Below are 16,056 nucleotides of genomic sequence, written 5' to 3' on the forward strand. Positions count from 1 at the left end.
TTTTTTGCGCCATTTTCAGGTTAGACCAAAATTTAGCCTGTTTTTCCAAATCTACGTTCCCCGTGGCCCGGAACTTTTGCCCAAAAAATCGGGTCGGAAAAAAATCGTGCCCAAAACCCACCCATTTTCTGTTTGGGTTCACCTTGATCACCTTTAGAATTTTCATTATTCTTCTTTAGCTTGTTTATTAATTCCAATTATGCTTGAGTAGTTCCATAATCTATACTTAAGTTGAACCCTAATATGAATTAATCTACGACGACTAGGGTTGAAAGTTGGTCGGATAAAAACAAAAATCCAATCCAATCTGAACCGAATCGAATTAGTAATTTAGATTGGGACTTGAACCATGTTCACATTTGATTCGGATTGAGTTTTTCTAAAATTTTAGATTTTGGGATTGGCCTGGATTGAGGGTGATTGGATCCAAAAATCTAAAATAACCAAACAACAAATAAGCTTTTTTTTTTTGCTAAGCAAGTGAGAGTTGTATATATATAACCACAATTTTATAACCAAAGCTAAACTAAGGGAAGGCGAACCAACCAGGTTGGATCTCCAACCCAAGGAAAAGCACAAACAAAGCAGCAGCTTACAACACATTCTATAATAATCCAAGCTAACAAGAGAAGGCAAACCAACTAGGTTGGACCCCCTTACTCTTGAATAAGCTCAAGTACTAACTCACTAAACTATAGCAAGTTGAAGGCTAAGGAAGCAATCTTGATCCTTCCTAGTGATCTTTTGTGGTAAAACAACTCTCACTCTAGTTTTCACAACATTTTTCAGTTGCTTACAAGTAGAATCTACACTAGGAGCACATAACTCCCAATATACCTTATTTCTACTCTGCCATATTATATATACAAGACCAGCAAGTCTAGCAAACGTGACTTGTTTCTGAAATTTGGATCTTCTGTTGTTCTGTATCCACCTGATCAGAAGCTTCAAGTTAGTTGTTGAGGTAGTAAATCTCATCCACTCCATTAAAACCATAAGACATGCATTGCTAAATGGACAACTAAAGAAGAGATGCTGGTGATCCTCTCTCTGCAGTGCACACAGAAGGCAGTTATCATGATTGCGGATACCAATGGCTGCTAACCTTGCTGTAGTTTGTAGTCTCTCCTAAAAAGCCAACCAAGTTATTAATCTATGTTTGGGAAGATTCAGCCTATTCCAAACTATTCTATCCCAGTAAACTCTTGGTTGTTCTCCAACCAGTTTATCATATACCTTTCTGACTGAGTATTGTATCATATTTTTCAAATCAGCTTCACTAAAGCTTTGTTTTAGTTGTTCCTTCACTTGACAAATTTTCCTCCAGTACCAGCTTGAGTTTGCTCTAGGTCTATATATCCACCAATCATCCCCTCTTAGATAAACTGAGTGAATCCATTTAAGCCATACACTATCCTGTTTTGTAGAGATAACCCAGACATACTTGCCAAGACAGGCAAGGTTCCACTTATTCACATCTCTGAAACCTAGACCTTCTTGATTCTTAGGAGTGCAAACTTTCTCCCATGCCATGTACCCTGCTTCGAGTGTGAAGTATTGCCCACTCCACAAGAGAGCTATACATATTTGTGTTATCTTCTTGAGCACCTGCTGAGGTAGAACAAATACTTGAGCCCAATATCACTAGTAGAATAAATGTTATTTGTTGCGGTTAAAAAGTGCCCTATTGCTGCGGTTTTGGGCGCGCAGCAATTAAGGGGGCAGCAATAGGTATTAATTATATTGCTGCGGTTTTAAACCGCAGCAATATCTACAAATATTGCTGCGGTTTTTAGGCCAAACCGGAATAATATTTTTATCTATTATATATTTAACAGAGAGTATTGCTGCGGTTTTGGGCCAAAACCGCAGCAATATGTTAAACTATTGCTGCGGTTTTGGCCCAAAAACCGCAGCAATAGGTCTTGGTAACAAAAAAAAAAATTTCTTTTTGCATTTTGCTATCAAATTTGAATTAAAATCAGGCAATTAATCCATCCACCATCACCTAATTCACAGAATCTTATAATCAACAACAAAGTTGACAAAAAGAAAGAATATGAAATAACTAAAAAAATCTAGATCCGGTAATTAAACAAAACAGAAATAAAAGACGAATTACAAAAAAAATTACACATAAAATACAGATCTGGCGAAAATAAAAATTACACGAAAAAAAAATTATGACTTTCTAGTAGAAAATAATCACATCCAGCTACATTATAAGGAGCACAGATATCATCTTAGCAACCAAGCCGAAATCCAGAGTCGAGCTCAAATGAACCAGATCTGAAAAATCGTGGCTCGAACGAACGCATATGAAGAACGACGAACGACTGGTTTCATATGAAGAAGCTCGAACGACGAACGCATATGAAAAATCGTGGCTCGAACGAATGCATATCAGCTTCGCTATTCATCAATTGTTGTACGAACGAAAACGAACGAAGACTCAATTGTTGATGTGACGACGAAGAAGAAAAAATTGTTGTACGAACGAACCAGATATGACGACGAAGAAGAAATGAACGGCTGGAGGAGTTGTACGAACCTCATATGACGATCGAAAACGAAAACGAAGAACAAAAAATGACGAACCAGATATGAGGAGAGAGAAGGAGAGAGAGAGAACGAACGAACCAGATATGACGACGAAGAACAAAAAATGACGAACGACGAAGAAGAAATAAACGGTTGGAGGAGTTCTACAAACCAGATATGACGACCGAAAATGAAAACGAAGAACAAAAAATGACAAAGAACCAGATATGAGGAGAGAGAGGGAGAGAGTGAGGAGAGAGAGAGGAGAGAAAGTGAAGGTTTAGAAAAAACAGCTGGAGGAGTTGTAAAGGAAGAACAAATAAACCCTAATTGGGCCGCGTCCATTTTTTTTAGAGCAGACAATATTGCTGCGGTTTTGGGCGGGAAATCGCAGCAATATATTTTAAAAATATTTTTTATTATATTGATGCGGTTTCCCGCCCAAAATCGCAGCGATATTAGTCTCTCCAGGCCCCTTTAATTTTTAAAAATGTATCTGTTGAACAATATTGCTGCGGTTTTGGGCGGGAACCGCAGCAATATTGTTATTTTCAGTTTTTCTTTTCTTTTTGCGTGTTATATTGCTGCGTATAGGTAAAACCGCAGCAATATCACCGCAGCAAATACCATTTGTTCTACTAGTGTATTGATGTATACTCAATAATACTGATAGGACTAGATGAGTTCTGGTTGTATATGACAAGTTCCTTGAACTCCACAGCACAATGTTCATATGAACCACACAAATCACAAAACATAATATCCATCGGCATAGAATTGACATGTGAGACATTATGAGCATGCATGGGTGCATTAGGAGATTTGGGAAGGGGATGAGATGTAGAAGAGGAAGAGGAAAGCATATTTGACCTTTGTAATTGAGTGACCAAGGCATCAAGCTTTGTAGAGAGCATATTGATGGGCTCCACATCGTACCTTCCACCCCTTCGTTCATTGCGATCATGACCCCAATACGAATCATTTTGCACCACATCATCAATAATATCGGATATACCCGCTAGAGGCTTCTTCAGGATTGGACCACCGGCACCCGCATCAAGACTTGTCTTAGAGGCTTTTGTGAGACCATGGTAGAAACAATGGAGTGTAAGACCTTCATTCAAACCATGATGAGGGCATATCCTCAATAACTCTGTGAACCTCTCCCAAGCTTCTTGTAATGTTTCATCACTCTCTTGCTTGAATGTCATAATTTGAGAGCGCATATCGGCGGTCTTATCCGAAGGAAAGTATTTGCCAATGAAAGCTTGAGTGACTTGAGCCCATGTAACCAAAGAGTCATTCTCAAGTTTCTTCAACCATTGCTTTGCTTTGCCGGCTAAAGAGAATTTGAAGAGACTTAGGCGAATGTAGTCTTGAGAGACACCATTGTGTTTGACCGTAGAACAATAGTCCGTGAATGTTTGCAAATGAGCTTGTGGATCCTCATCCTTTGCTCCACAAAATTGATTCCTTTCTATCAAGCCAATCAAAGCGGGGCGAAGCTCAAAGTCATTGGCTTGGGTAGTGGGTTGAGTTATGGCGCTTCTTGACTCAAAAGGACCCGAAACACCATAGCTTCTCAAGTATCTAGGGGGATCCGCCATTGAGCGATCACTAGTAGTAGGACTTGACGATCTAGAAGAGTGAGGAGAACTTCCTTGAGAAGATCTTGGAGTGGTAACTTCTTCTTCGTGTACAAAGTCCTCAATATTGACCGGAGTGGAAGATGATGCTTGTTGGGTTCGTCGTGCGGCTCTAAGCCCTCGTCGTATGGCCTTGACTGTCCTCTCCAACTCTGGATTATATGGAGTCAAAGGAAAGGCACGTCCACTTGGCATACAAAGCTAAGCAAAGAGTTAGCAATAACAAGACAACAAGCAACAAGATGAAATGAAAATATTAGACTCACACAACTTTACAACGTTTTAATGCTAGACGTTATTCCCCGGCAACGGCGCCATTTTGATAAAGGAAAAACTAGGTCGTCACTAGCTTCCTAAAATCAAACAAACCTAACTAAATCACTAGACTAAGTAAAGTGATAAGTAAGGGTCGAATCCGCATGGAATAGCAAGAAGAACACTAATGTTGCTAATTGTTGCAAGCTAAGACGAAGATTTAGCAAAAGGTTTGGTTTGTTAAACTAAGAACTAGATTAAGTAATCAACTAAGGTCTTAAGAAAATGCTAAATGATTAGACAAGAAATTGATTGATAAAAATATTGGGAGAAGGGGATAAACACCATCCAATCATGATTTAGGAAGTAAGAAATGCGAAGTGTAGGGGGAAGGATCAAATAACAAACCCTCACTCAATTCTCACTCTCATGAGCAATTAAGTAAGAAAATAACATAAACATCAACTCTACTCTCCTCTCTCAACTTGACTAAAGCATAAATCAACAAAAATCCTAATTCTAGAATGCAAGTAGATAATAGTTATGCTATTGATCAATTAAGAAACCCAAAGAACCCCTATCTTCTTATTCAAATACCAAAATCAATCATGGTTGGGTTTTCACCCCAATCCCCAACTAATTAACTACTCAATAATCATTATAGTCATCATAATAATACTAATAGAAGGAGAAAATGAATCAAACATGAACAACTAAACAATCAACACACCAACTAAATCAAGATTAAGATAAAAACTAAAATCTAAACATGGGTTAAACTAATTTTAGACAAAACTTAAATAAACAAAAAGATAAGAGTATAAGAAGTAGAGAGAAGAGGAGATATTACTTAAACCATGAAGAAGAAATAAAGATCTTGCATAAAAACCATAATTTTTGTCATAATCCAAGCTACAAAACCATGGAAATCTACTTTCTCTCTCTAGAACCTTACTTTCTCTCACTAGATTAAGCTAAGAACTCTCTAAAAATGATTTACTGGAATTAAAGTTAATTCGTCATTAAGTGAAAAAGGTATTTATATCCCCACAAAAACGAGGCTAAAATCAGCATTTAACATAAAAATATCGCGAAAATAACAAGGAGCGCCCGCTCCTTGTAAAACAGGAGCGCCCGCTCCTAACAAAATGAGGCGATGGAGCGGGAGCTCTTTGGTAGCTCCTGGGTCGCTCCAAAGTTTCTACCAACAAAAGTGGCTGCCCAGCAGGTGAGGAGCGCGCTCCTCAATATAAAGGAGCGCCCGCTCCTTGTATAATGTGCTCCAAGGAGCGCTTGCTCAATGGGAGCTCCTTGGTAGCTCCAAAGTTTCTGCCCTCCTTTGCCATCCTCAATGCATAAAGGAGCTCCCGCTCCTGTTTCCTTGAGAGCTCCCGCTCCTTTGCTCCTCATGCTAGGAGCTCCAGCTCCTTGGTAGCTCCCTCCTAGCTCCAACTTTCTGGTTTGCTTTGTCATGTACGGGGACGTGCAGGAGCACCCGCTCCTCTTTTACAAGGAGCGCCCGCTCCGTTTTCCTTTTTGCCTTTTTCCTCATAAACAAACACATCAACAATAGTTAGTGGTCAAAGGAGAGGGGAAAGAACCATGAAATTTCATCTACCTAGCATGCATCGTTAGAGGATGAAAAATGATGAAATTAAGGGAAAAAAGTGCATTTGGATTCAAAATTATCATGTAAATCTTACCAAAATATGCATATGAGTGAGACCAAATTCTCACTCATCAAAATTCCCCCAAGCTTGCCAATTGCTTGTCCTGAAGCAATCAACTAGAGAAGGGATACATGTAAGAGAGGGCAAGGGATACATGATAAAGAGCTATAAAAAACCAAAGTACTTTTTACGGTTTCGCCCAAATCGAGTAATGAGAAAATGGTCCACAATCAAAGAACAAAGAGCAAATTTTTAAGATCATTTCATTCCAAATGTGCTCAAAGGTTATGGTGGAGGAAAAGACTAAACAAGATTGCAATTAGGACACTTTCTTAGGCTTGTTACTAGCTCATTAGAGACACTTCTAACTATTCTAAAGACAAGGGCTCTTCAAAGGCAAAAATATTCCAAATGCTAGTCCACTTTCCTTAAACACGCAATTGAGCCTTAGACTCCACTCTACTCAAAACTTAAGAAAAAGAAACTAAGTGTGGGAGGCATCCACAAATTGACCTCTTTTATTGAACTTTTCTATTCTTTTTGTGCTTTTCATTTTGCACTTTTTTTTTCTTTTTCACGCCTTTTTTAACTGTTTTTGGCTTTTTCTTTTGTTCCCTTATTATGGGACTTCATTACACAAATATGAGACTAACTTTGCATAGAAGACTATAAGCACTTGTGGCTTTTGTGCCACTTATTACAAATGACAAAAATTAAGCTTAAGTTTCTTGTAGAGTTTTATTTCGGGACACAAGGAGTGCATTCAAGGACACATGGGACCGCAAAGTAGAAGCAAGAATACCCAAGCATGAGCAACTTAGTCAAAATTCAAGACTAGACGAGCAATTGAGCGTTCATTAGCTTCATTTAGTATACTCTAATGCAATCATGATTAAGCAATTCCTAGATGACTTAACCCATGCCCACATTCTTCTAGAGCAAACCTCTATTCATGCACTCTAACTTCAAAGAGAGGGAACCAAATGACTCATTCTCGAAAGTTATTCTTGGGCAAGAACCAAATTTTTTTCTATTTTTTTTCCTTTTTTTTTATTTTTTTGATTTGTTTTTGTTTTTATGCAAATGTTTTTCAAGCAACTAGTCTATGAAAGCAATTTAAACTATTTACAAGATAGAAGTGGGAGAAGCTTACCATGAAGGATTGTTGAATCATCATTAGAAGGATCAAAGAGACAATAAATTGTTAGTTTGACAAAAATAAAAATATGTACGTATCATTGTTAACAATCCATTGTCTCTTGGTGGGACAACTTTCATACAAACCAAGAAGCATAGATCACCCACCTCACTACCACTAATCTTCCTATTTCCTCAACAAGACCACTCCTTCAAAACTTGACTACCCCCCAAACTATTCACCACCACCCCTCATGCATACAAATCCCTTAATTCAAATTCAAATCAAAACACCCCCCCAAGCTTAGCATTTGCACTAGTCCCTAGTGCATAAAACATAAACAAACAATGAGGGACGGGGGGAAGGGCAATGACTAGACCATGGGTCTAGTCCATCCGCGGGCGAGGATCGCCATAGTTGCCATAGGGAGGCATCGGATGAGGGTCCCAACCGCCGGAGTATCCGGGAGGGTACCCATAGTAAGGGGGTGGGGGAATACCACTACTACTATTACCACCACCGTTATCGGGAGGAGGCACAAAAGGATAGCTGGGATCACCAACCGGGTTTGTGCCACCGGGTTCCCTATAATCATAAGGTGGATCACGGTGGGGGTGGTAGGGGTAGGTGGGTTGGTTGTTTTGCCAACCATGGACCGGCCCATGTTGAGGGGGCCAATGGGGGTAATTCATGTATGGTGCAAAATCACCGCGTTCTACATGGTAGTTGTAGATTTGGTTGGTTTGCACCATCATGCCATCATAGTCACTCCGTATGCCTTCCATCATAGAAAGCATACGATTTTGAGTGAGGGACAGAGATGTAATGGCATGTTCAAGATCGAAGGAAGAAGAGGAGGAAGAAAGTTGTGTAGTGGAGCAACCGTGGGGAGGGGGGACAACATGCTCGACACGGGGTGGGGGATCTTCATTTTCGGGCTCACTAGCTACATCCCAAACATTTCTAGCCTCTCGGTCGATCCTAGTGGCCTCAGGGTTGGGGAGAAAACAATGGTGGTGACCCTTAACAAACCAACTCCAACGTTCCGGGTCATGGGTAGGACGGATCTATTGCATCCGTTGCAAGGCATCAAGGTCAAGGAAAGGGTTATTATCAATGGCCTTGAGTTGCTTTAGATGCTCCCCAAAACCCTTGTTGATGGCTATCAAGGAAATCATGCCACCAATGTTTATGTCTCCCTTATAGAGTTCCCCCTTTTTGATCTCTACATATCGTTCTAAGAAGTGAAAACCCGAGTTTAGCATACCCCCTAAGCGGTCGGGGGTCTCGGTGTCCATATAAAGAACGATGAGGTCTTCCTTGGTCATTTTACTAAGCTCTTGCTTAGTAAAAACACATTTAACGAGAAGTCGATGGGTGTACCGAAGGATAGAAGAGACAATGGCCATAGAGGAGACGGACCGAGATTGAAAGTTGGAAAGGCGCGAAATGAGCCTCCAAAAGGCTTCTTGGTTGTAGTTGGGAAAGTTTTGGAGGTGAGGGTGATAAATTCTCGCCTCCGAGGGCCAACCAAAAACCCCATTCAACTCCGCTAGGGTCATTCGAAATTTAGTGTTGAAGAGTTGGAATGAAATGTCAAATTCTTCCTCCCCGTTTAGAGTTCGCTCAAGGGAGGCGAGGAACTCAAGGGTGACCCGCTCATATGTTAAGGCATGCATAGATGAAAAACGATTCCAACCTAGGTCCGTTAGGCACGCTATAACATCTTGGCGAATGCCAAGTGCCTCTAGCGTAGGGCCATGATAGAATTTGGTTGGGTTAATTTTTCGGTGTTTGAGCATGTCATAAACCTTTTTATGATTAGAATCGGGGTCAAACCGAAGGTTAGGAATATGGATAGAGTCATTTGGGGAGGGATTGGCATTTATGAGGTTTTTATTTTTCTTAGTGCGTGAAGTCATGTTGTGGAGTTTAAAGAGAATGCTCAACCACTATGCACACACTTAAACAATCACAAATAAACAATGCAATCTCCAAATTTCAACAAAGTCAAAATCTCTATATCCACCAACAAAATTCCAACAACTCAAATGATCCTAGGGAGGTCCCAAAGGTGCTTCTTAATAACAATTCCAACAATCACAACATAAACTATGAAATAAAACTAAAAAGGAAATTACACACAAGAACACACAAATCACAAAAACACAAAAAACACAAAAAATCACAAAAATCACAAAAGTTACAAAAACCTAAGAAATAAAAAAAAACTATCTAAAACCAGCTAATCCCACAATCACAAGCAAAAAGAAAAAGAAACTAACTATGTAGAAGTAAAATAAAAGAGAAAAACTAAAAAAAACAGAAAAATAAAAATAAAATGCGAAAAATAAGAAAAGAAGAAGGAAGAGAATGATTTTACTTGAATGTAGTTGACAAATGTACTCCAAATCTTGATATGTGCCCAATTTCTTCAAGCAAAACCCAAATTGCGAGTGAGAGAAGAGTTTGTGGGAGATGTGTGAGATTTTTGTGGAGAAAAAGAAAGTAGAAGATGTATTTGAAGAGAAGAGATGAAGAAAAATGGAGGAGATTGTGATTTTAATGGAGTTGGGAGAGATTAGAAGGTAGGAGGAAGGAGAGAGAAGGGAGAAAATGTTAGGGTTTGAGATGGAAGAAAGGAAATGAGAGGAGAGAGAGACCGAAAAAAGTTAGAAGGGGCGGAAAAAATGAAGGGAGCGCCCGCTCCGTGTAAATAAGGAGCGCCCGCTCCTAAGTTGCTGGGCCAAAGAGCGCCCGCTCCTTGGTCGCTCCTTGAGCGCTCCAACTTTTCTGCCTTGCTTCTGTTTTTGTCAAACTGCAGGTTTTTTTGTAAGGAGCGCCGGCTCCTTCGGATTCAGGAGCGCCCGCTCCTTTGAGAGCGCTCGCTCCTTTGAGAGCGCTCACTCTTTGGGAGCTCTTGGGGCGCTCTAACTTTTCTGCCACCTTCTGTTTTTATATTTTGCAGGGTTTTTTTTGTAAGGAGCGCCCGCTCCTTTCTAAGTATGCGCCCCCGCTCCTCCTTGAGCGCTCGCTCTTTGAGAGCTCCTTGGGAGCTCCAACTTCTCTGCCTACCTTCTGTTTTCTACAGACCCAAATTTTTTTATTTTTTTTTTCAAGGAGCGCCCGCTCCTTTTTTTTTTTTTGTGCAGCGTTTTTGAATTTTTTTTTTTTTTTTTTTTTTGGTAAGAAATATAACACAAAAAGGTTAGTGCATAAAAACTAATAAAGACATGAAGATGCTCGAAAAAGAAAGAAATAAATAGTGAAATGAAAAAGGGAAAGAATTCGGGTTACCTCCCGTAAGCGCTTAGTTTTAAGTCATTAGCTTGACTTTACCTTGCAATCAAGTGGATGGTGGAGACGTGAACTCCTTGAGTTCAAGGGATAAGACTTTTCCAAGTGTGTCACGCTCATAGTAGATCTTGAGGCGTTGGCCATTCACTTTGAAAGATTCCAAGTCCTTGCCACAAACCTCAACCGTACCATGTGGAAAAACCTTTTTCACCTCAAAAGGGCCACTCCATCTAGACTTGAGTTTGCCCGGAAAAAGCTTCAATCTTGAATTGTAGAGTAATACCTTGTCGCCTTCATGAAATTCTTTCTTGTTGATATGTTTGTCATGCCAATCCTTGGTTCTTGCTTTGTAGACACTAGCGCAATCATAAGCATTCATCCTTAACTCTTCTAACTCATGCAATTCCAATAGACGTTTTTCACCCGCACTAGCCAAATCAAAGTTGAGAGTCTTGATTGCCCATAGCGCCCTATGCTCCATCTCAACCGGTAAGTGGCAAGATTTTCCATACACCAATTTGTAGGGAGTGGTACCTATAGGAGTTTTGAAAGCCGTCCTATAGGCCCACAAGGCATCGTCCAACTTAATAGACCAATCTTTCCTATGCCTCTCAACGGTTTTCTCAAGAATGAGCTTCAATTCACGGTTAGAAATTTCCGCTTGACCACTAGTTTGGGGATGGTATGACAAACCCACCTTGTGGTGCACCCCATACTTGGCCAAAAGCGCAAAGTGGGAACCACCATCACTAATTATGGCCCTAGGAACTCCAAATCGGGGGAGAATAGTCTTTTTAAACAACTTCATCACCACTTTGGCATCATTGGTTGGGGATGCTATAGCTTCAATCCATTTGGACACATAATCAACCGCCACCAAGATGTATTTGTTGCCATATGAAGAAGGAAATGGCCCCATAAAGTCTATGGCCCAAACATCAAAGACTTCTAACTCAAGTATGGGGTTTTGAGGCATTTCATCTCTTCGTGAAATATTTCCAGTGCGTTGACACCTATCACAAGTCTTAACATGGACCCAAGCATCCTTGAATAGTGTGGGCCAAAAGAATCCACTTTGAAGGATCTTAGCTACCGTTTTGTTAGCACTCATGTGACCTCCACATGGTGAGGAATGACACATTTGGAGGACACTAGACACCTCCTCATCCGGCACACATCTTCTAAGGAGGCCATCCACCCCTCTTTTATACAAGATAGGCTCATCCCATATGTATCTCTTAGCATCATGCTTCAATTTCCTTTTTTGTTGAGTTGTAGAATTCGGGGGAAAAACACTACAAGCAAGATAGTTTACAAGATCCGCATACCAAGGAAGCTTCTTACTCTCAATGGAAAACAAGTGGTCATCCGGAAATGAATCATCAATAGGAGGGTCAAAAACATTTCCCACTCCCTTTTCAACTCGAAGTCTTGATAAATGATCGGCCACTAAGTTTTCGGCCCCCTTCTTATCCCGGATTTCCAAATCAAATTCTTGCAAAAGTAGTATCCAACGGATAAGGCGAGGCTTGGCTTCCTTCTTGGTTAGAAGATTCTTGAGAGCCGAATGGTCGGTGTACACCACTACTTTTGAGCCAAGGAGGTAGGGACGAAATTTTTCCAAGGCATACACTATGGCAAGAAGCTCTTTCTCGGTGGTGGCATAGTTCACTTGTGCCCCATCAAGAGTCTTGCTAGTGTAGTAGATGGCATGAAGGGCTTTGTCACTTCTTTGTCCCAAAACCGCCCCTATGGCATTGTCGCTCGCATCACACATGATCTCAAATGGCAAGTCCCAATTCGGAGGTTGAATAATTGGATCCGAGACAATTGCTTGTTTAATCTTGCAAAAAGCTTCAAGACAATCATCAGTAAACAAGAATGGGGCATCCTTGACAAGGAGATGAGTAAGAGGTTTGGCAATCTTGGAGAAATCCTTGATAAAACGGCGGTAAAACCCTGCATGACCAAGAAAACTCCGCACCCCTTTGACATTTGTGGGAGGGGGAAGGTCTCAATAACCTCAACTTTCGCCTTGTCAACTTGAATACCCCTTTGGGAAATAACATGACCCAAAACAACACCTTCTTGTACCATGAAATGACACTTTTCCCAATTCAACACCAAATTAACTTCTTCACATCTTTTTTAAACTTGTGCAAGGTGAGCCAAACATGAATCATAGTCTTGACCATAAACACTAAAGTCATCCATGAAGACTTCCATTATGTTCTCAAGAAATTCAGAAAATATGGCCATCATACACCGTTGAAACGTAGCCGGAGCATTACATAACCCAAAAGGCATCCTTCGATATGCGAAGGTACCAAAAGGGCATGTGAAAGTAGTTTTCTCTTGGTCGTCCGGATGGATTGGGATTTGGAAAAATCCGGAGTATCCATCAAGGTAGCAAAAGAATTTGTGCTTGGCTAAACGTTCCAACATTTGATCTGTGAAGGGAAGAGGGAAGTGGTCTTTCCGGGTGGCGGTATTTAGTCTCCTATAGTCAATGCACATACGCCACCCGGTAACAACTCGGGTTGGAATCAACTCATTTGAATCATTTTTAACAACCGTTGTTCCACCTTTCTTAGGAACTACTTGAACCGGGGAAACCCATTTACTATCTGAAATGGGGTAAATGATCCCCGCATCAAGTAGTTTCATGACCTCTTTCTTCACCACTTCCTTCATATTGGGGTTCAACCTTCATTGAGCCTCAATAGAAGGCTTGTGACCCTCCTCAAGGGCAATGCGATGCATGCAAAAGTCCGGGCTTATCCCTTTTAGATCATCAATGCTATACCCAATGGATTTTTTGTGAGCTCTTAAAACCGTGAGGAGTTTTGAGAGTTGATCATCATTGAGGTTAGCATTAACAATAACCGGACTAGATTCATCCAAGAACACATATTTGAGATGAGGGAGGGGTTTAAGATCAAGTTTATGTACCTCCTTGGTGGATTCATTCTCCAAGTCTTCACCTTGAGTATTCAAACTCTTATGTTCCATCACATCCAAAGCTTGAACCATATGTAACACTTTTTCTTCATCATAGTCCTTGACATTCAACAAAGCAAACTCAAGAGGATCATGAGTATTATGCAAATGCATGTTCCGACTTTCATGGATAACATGTTCAAGTATATCAATTCGCATGCAATCATCCATATAATAAGGGCATTTCATAATTTGAGTGAAGCTAAAAGCTACATGTTCATCACCTACCTCAAAAGTTAGCTTGCCATTTTTCACATCAATGATAGCCCCCGCCGTAGCTAGAAATGGTCTACCCAAAATTATTGGCACATTAGGGTCATCTTCCATTTCTAAGACAACAAAGTCAACGGGAATGTAGAACTTCCCAACCCTAAGAGGGATATCTTCAAGCTTTCCAATAGGCATTTTTACCAATCTATCGGCCAATTGAAGGGAGATATGAGTAGGTTTAAGGTCTCCTAGGTTCAATCTCTTGCAAACCGAGTAGGGCATAAGACTCACACTAGCACCTAAATCACACAAAGCCTTGTCAATAACCATGTCTCCTATAGCACAAGGGATGGAAAAGCTTCCGGGGTCCTTAAGGTTGGTGGGTAACTTATTTTGGATGATTGTACTATAATTTTCCATGAGATTAATGGTTTCCACACAATCTAAGGCCCTCTTTTTGCTCAAAACATCTTTCAAAAACTTGGCATAGGTAGGCATTTGCTTAATGGCTTCGGTGAAAGGGATGTTAATGTAGAGCTTCTTCAAGACATCAAGGAACTTGGCAAATTGATCATCAAGCTTTGAACCGGCAAACCTAGAGGGAAAGGGAAGCTTAGGTGTGTAGGGTGGAGGTAACTCTTGGCTTCCTCAACAATCCTAAGGTTCTCTTCTAAGTTCTTGCCCTTTTCACTAGCCTTGGGGCTTGTATCATCTTCAATATCAATGGCTTTTTCATTTTCACTTTCAATTTCATGCTCTTTCTCAACTCTTGTATCCACCACCTCCCCAAGTTGTTTTCCACTCCTAGTAACTATGGCATTGCATTGGTCTTTAGGTGGCACTCCTTGGCTAGGCAAAGATCCGAAATTTCTAGGAAAAGAAGTAGCTAATTGGGCAACTTGGGTCTCTAGCATCTTGTTGTGAGTGCTAAGGGAATCCACTTTTTGTGACAATTGAGCTACTTGTTTCATTGCTTCACTTTGTTGGGCCATAAAAGTTTCCATCATCAACTTCATGTTAGACTTTTCAGGAGGGGGTTGCTTAGGTTGGAAACCGGGAGGTGGATTGAAGGGAGGTCTATTACTTTGGTAGTTACCCGGGGGTCTTTGGTTATGCATGTGGGAAGGGGCTTGGCCTTGATTTTGGTAGTAGTGGTTGCTAGGTCCTTGCCCTTGGTTTCCCCGATAAATAAAGTTAGGATTATCTTTCCAACCCGGGTTAAAAGTATTAGAGTAGGGGTCCCTTCTAGGATTGGAATAGTTTTGAAAGGCATTCATTTGTTCCATTTGAGGGGAAGTAGGAGATGAGGTCTCAATCAAATAGCATTTATTAGCATAAGGTTCATATGAACCACACAAATCACAAAACATAATATCCATCGGCATAGAATTGACATGTGAGACATTATGAGCATGCATGGGTGCATTAGGAGATTTGGGAGGGGATGAGATGTAGAAGAGGAAGAGGAAAGCATATTTGACCTTTGTAATTGAGTGACCAAGGCATCAAGCTTTGTAGAGAGCATATTGATGGGCTCCACATCGTACCTTCCACCCCTTCGTTCATTGCGATCATGTACCCAATCCGAATCATTTTGCACCACATCATCAATAATATCGGATATACCCGCTAGAGGCTTCTTCATGATTGGACCACCGGCACCCGCATCAAGACTTGTCTTAGAGGCTTTTATGAGACCATGGTAGAAACAATGGAGTGTAAAACCTTCATTGAAACCATGATGAGGGCATATCCTCAATAACTCTTTGAACCTCTCCCAAGCTTCTTGTAATGTTTCATCACTCTCTTGCTTGAATGTCATAATTTGAGAGCGCATATCGTCTGTCTTATCCGGAGGAAAGTATTTGCCAATGAAAGCTTGAGTGACTTGAGCCCATGTAACCAAAGAGTCATTCTCAAGTTTCTTCAACCATTGCTTTGCTTTGCCGGCTAAAGAGAATTTGAAGAGACTTAGGCGAATGTAGTTGATAAGGCTCTATTTTATATATGATTTCTGCCTGTTTTATTACTCTTTTGTATAAGTTCTGAGACTTATAATAGGTTTTCTTATTGTTATTTAACGTTTTAAGAGTTAAGTTACTTATGTAATAAAGTTGATTTAAAATATGGAAAATTATGCAAATAAATTACTTACTTGATTCTACTACTACTTATATATGCTAATTTGGTTACTTTAATATTTATAATAGTAGTATATTTTTACTATGGAAATATTTTGCTTTAGAACCCATTTAGTTATTACTATGTATTTGTTTTGTAGGAAAATTGAAAAAAAAAC

The 16,056-nt window shown here is 40.2% G+C and overlaps 1 protein-coding gene and 2 pseudogenes across 2 annotated transcripts; 2 read left to right on the top strand and 1 right to left on the bottom strand.

Annotated features, from left to right (window-relative positions):
- Positions 1–469: 469 nt before the first annotated feature.
- Positions 470–6,148, bottom strand: LOC104887445 (uncharacterized). Of its 2 annotated transcripts, none has more exons than XM_048638266.2 (2): positions 3,412–6,148; positions 470–1,611 (listed from the first exon to the last, which is right to left on the bottom strand). In XM_048638266.2, exons 1-2 carry the CDS (start codon positions 4,380–4,382, stop codon positions 1,593–1,595), a joined length of 990 nt encoding a protein of 329 aa, XP_048494223.1. In that variant the 5' UTR covers positions 4,383–6,148; the 3' UTR covers positions 470–1,592. The 2 variants fall into 2 exon arrangements, with proteins under 2 accessions (XP_048494223.1, XP_048494224.1); XM_048638267.2 differs by having other exon boundaries at positions 472–1,608.
- On the top strand, positions 3,664–3,763 carry LOC125495301 (small nucleolar RNA R71; annotated as a pseudogene).
- Positions 6,149–15,490: 9,342 nt separating the features above from the next.
- LOC125495280 (small nucleolar RNA R71) lies at positions 15,491–15,590 on the top strand (annotated as a pseudogene).
- Positions 15,591–16,056: the final 466 nt, after the last annotated feature.

The sequence above is a fragment of the Beta vulgaris genome, chromosome 2 (genome assembly GCF_026745355.1).
Source record: "Beta vulgaris subsp. vulgaris cultivar EL10 chromosome 2, EL10.2, whole genome shotgun sequence".
Taxonomy (NCBI): domain Eukaryota; kingdom Viridiplantae; phylum Streptophyta; class Magnoliopsida; order Caryophyllales; family Amaranthaceae; genus Beta; species Beta vulgaris.

What these genes read in the sequence shown, in the direction of transcription:
- LOC104887445 (XM_048638266.2), bottom strand. Translation starts at nt 4,382, where the DNA reads ATGCCAAGTGGACGTGCCTTTCCTTTGACTCCATATAATCCAGAGTTG.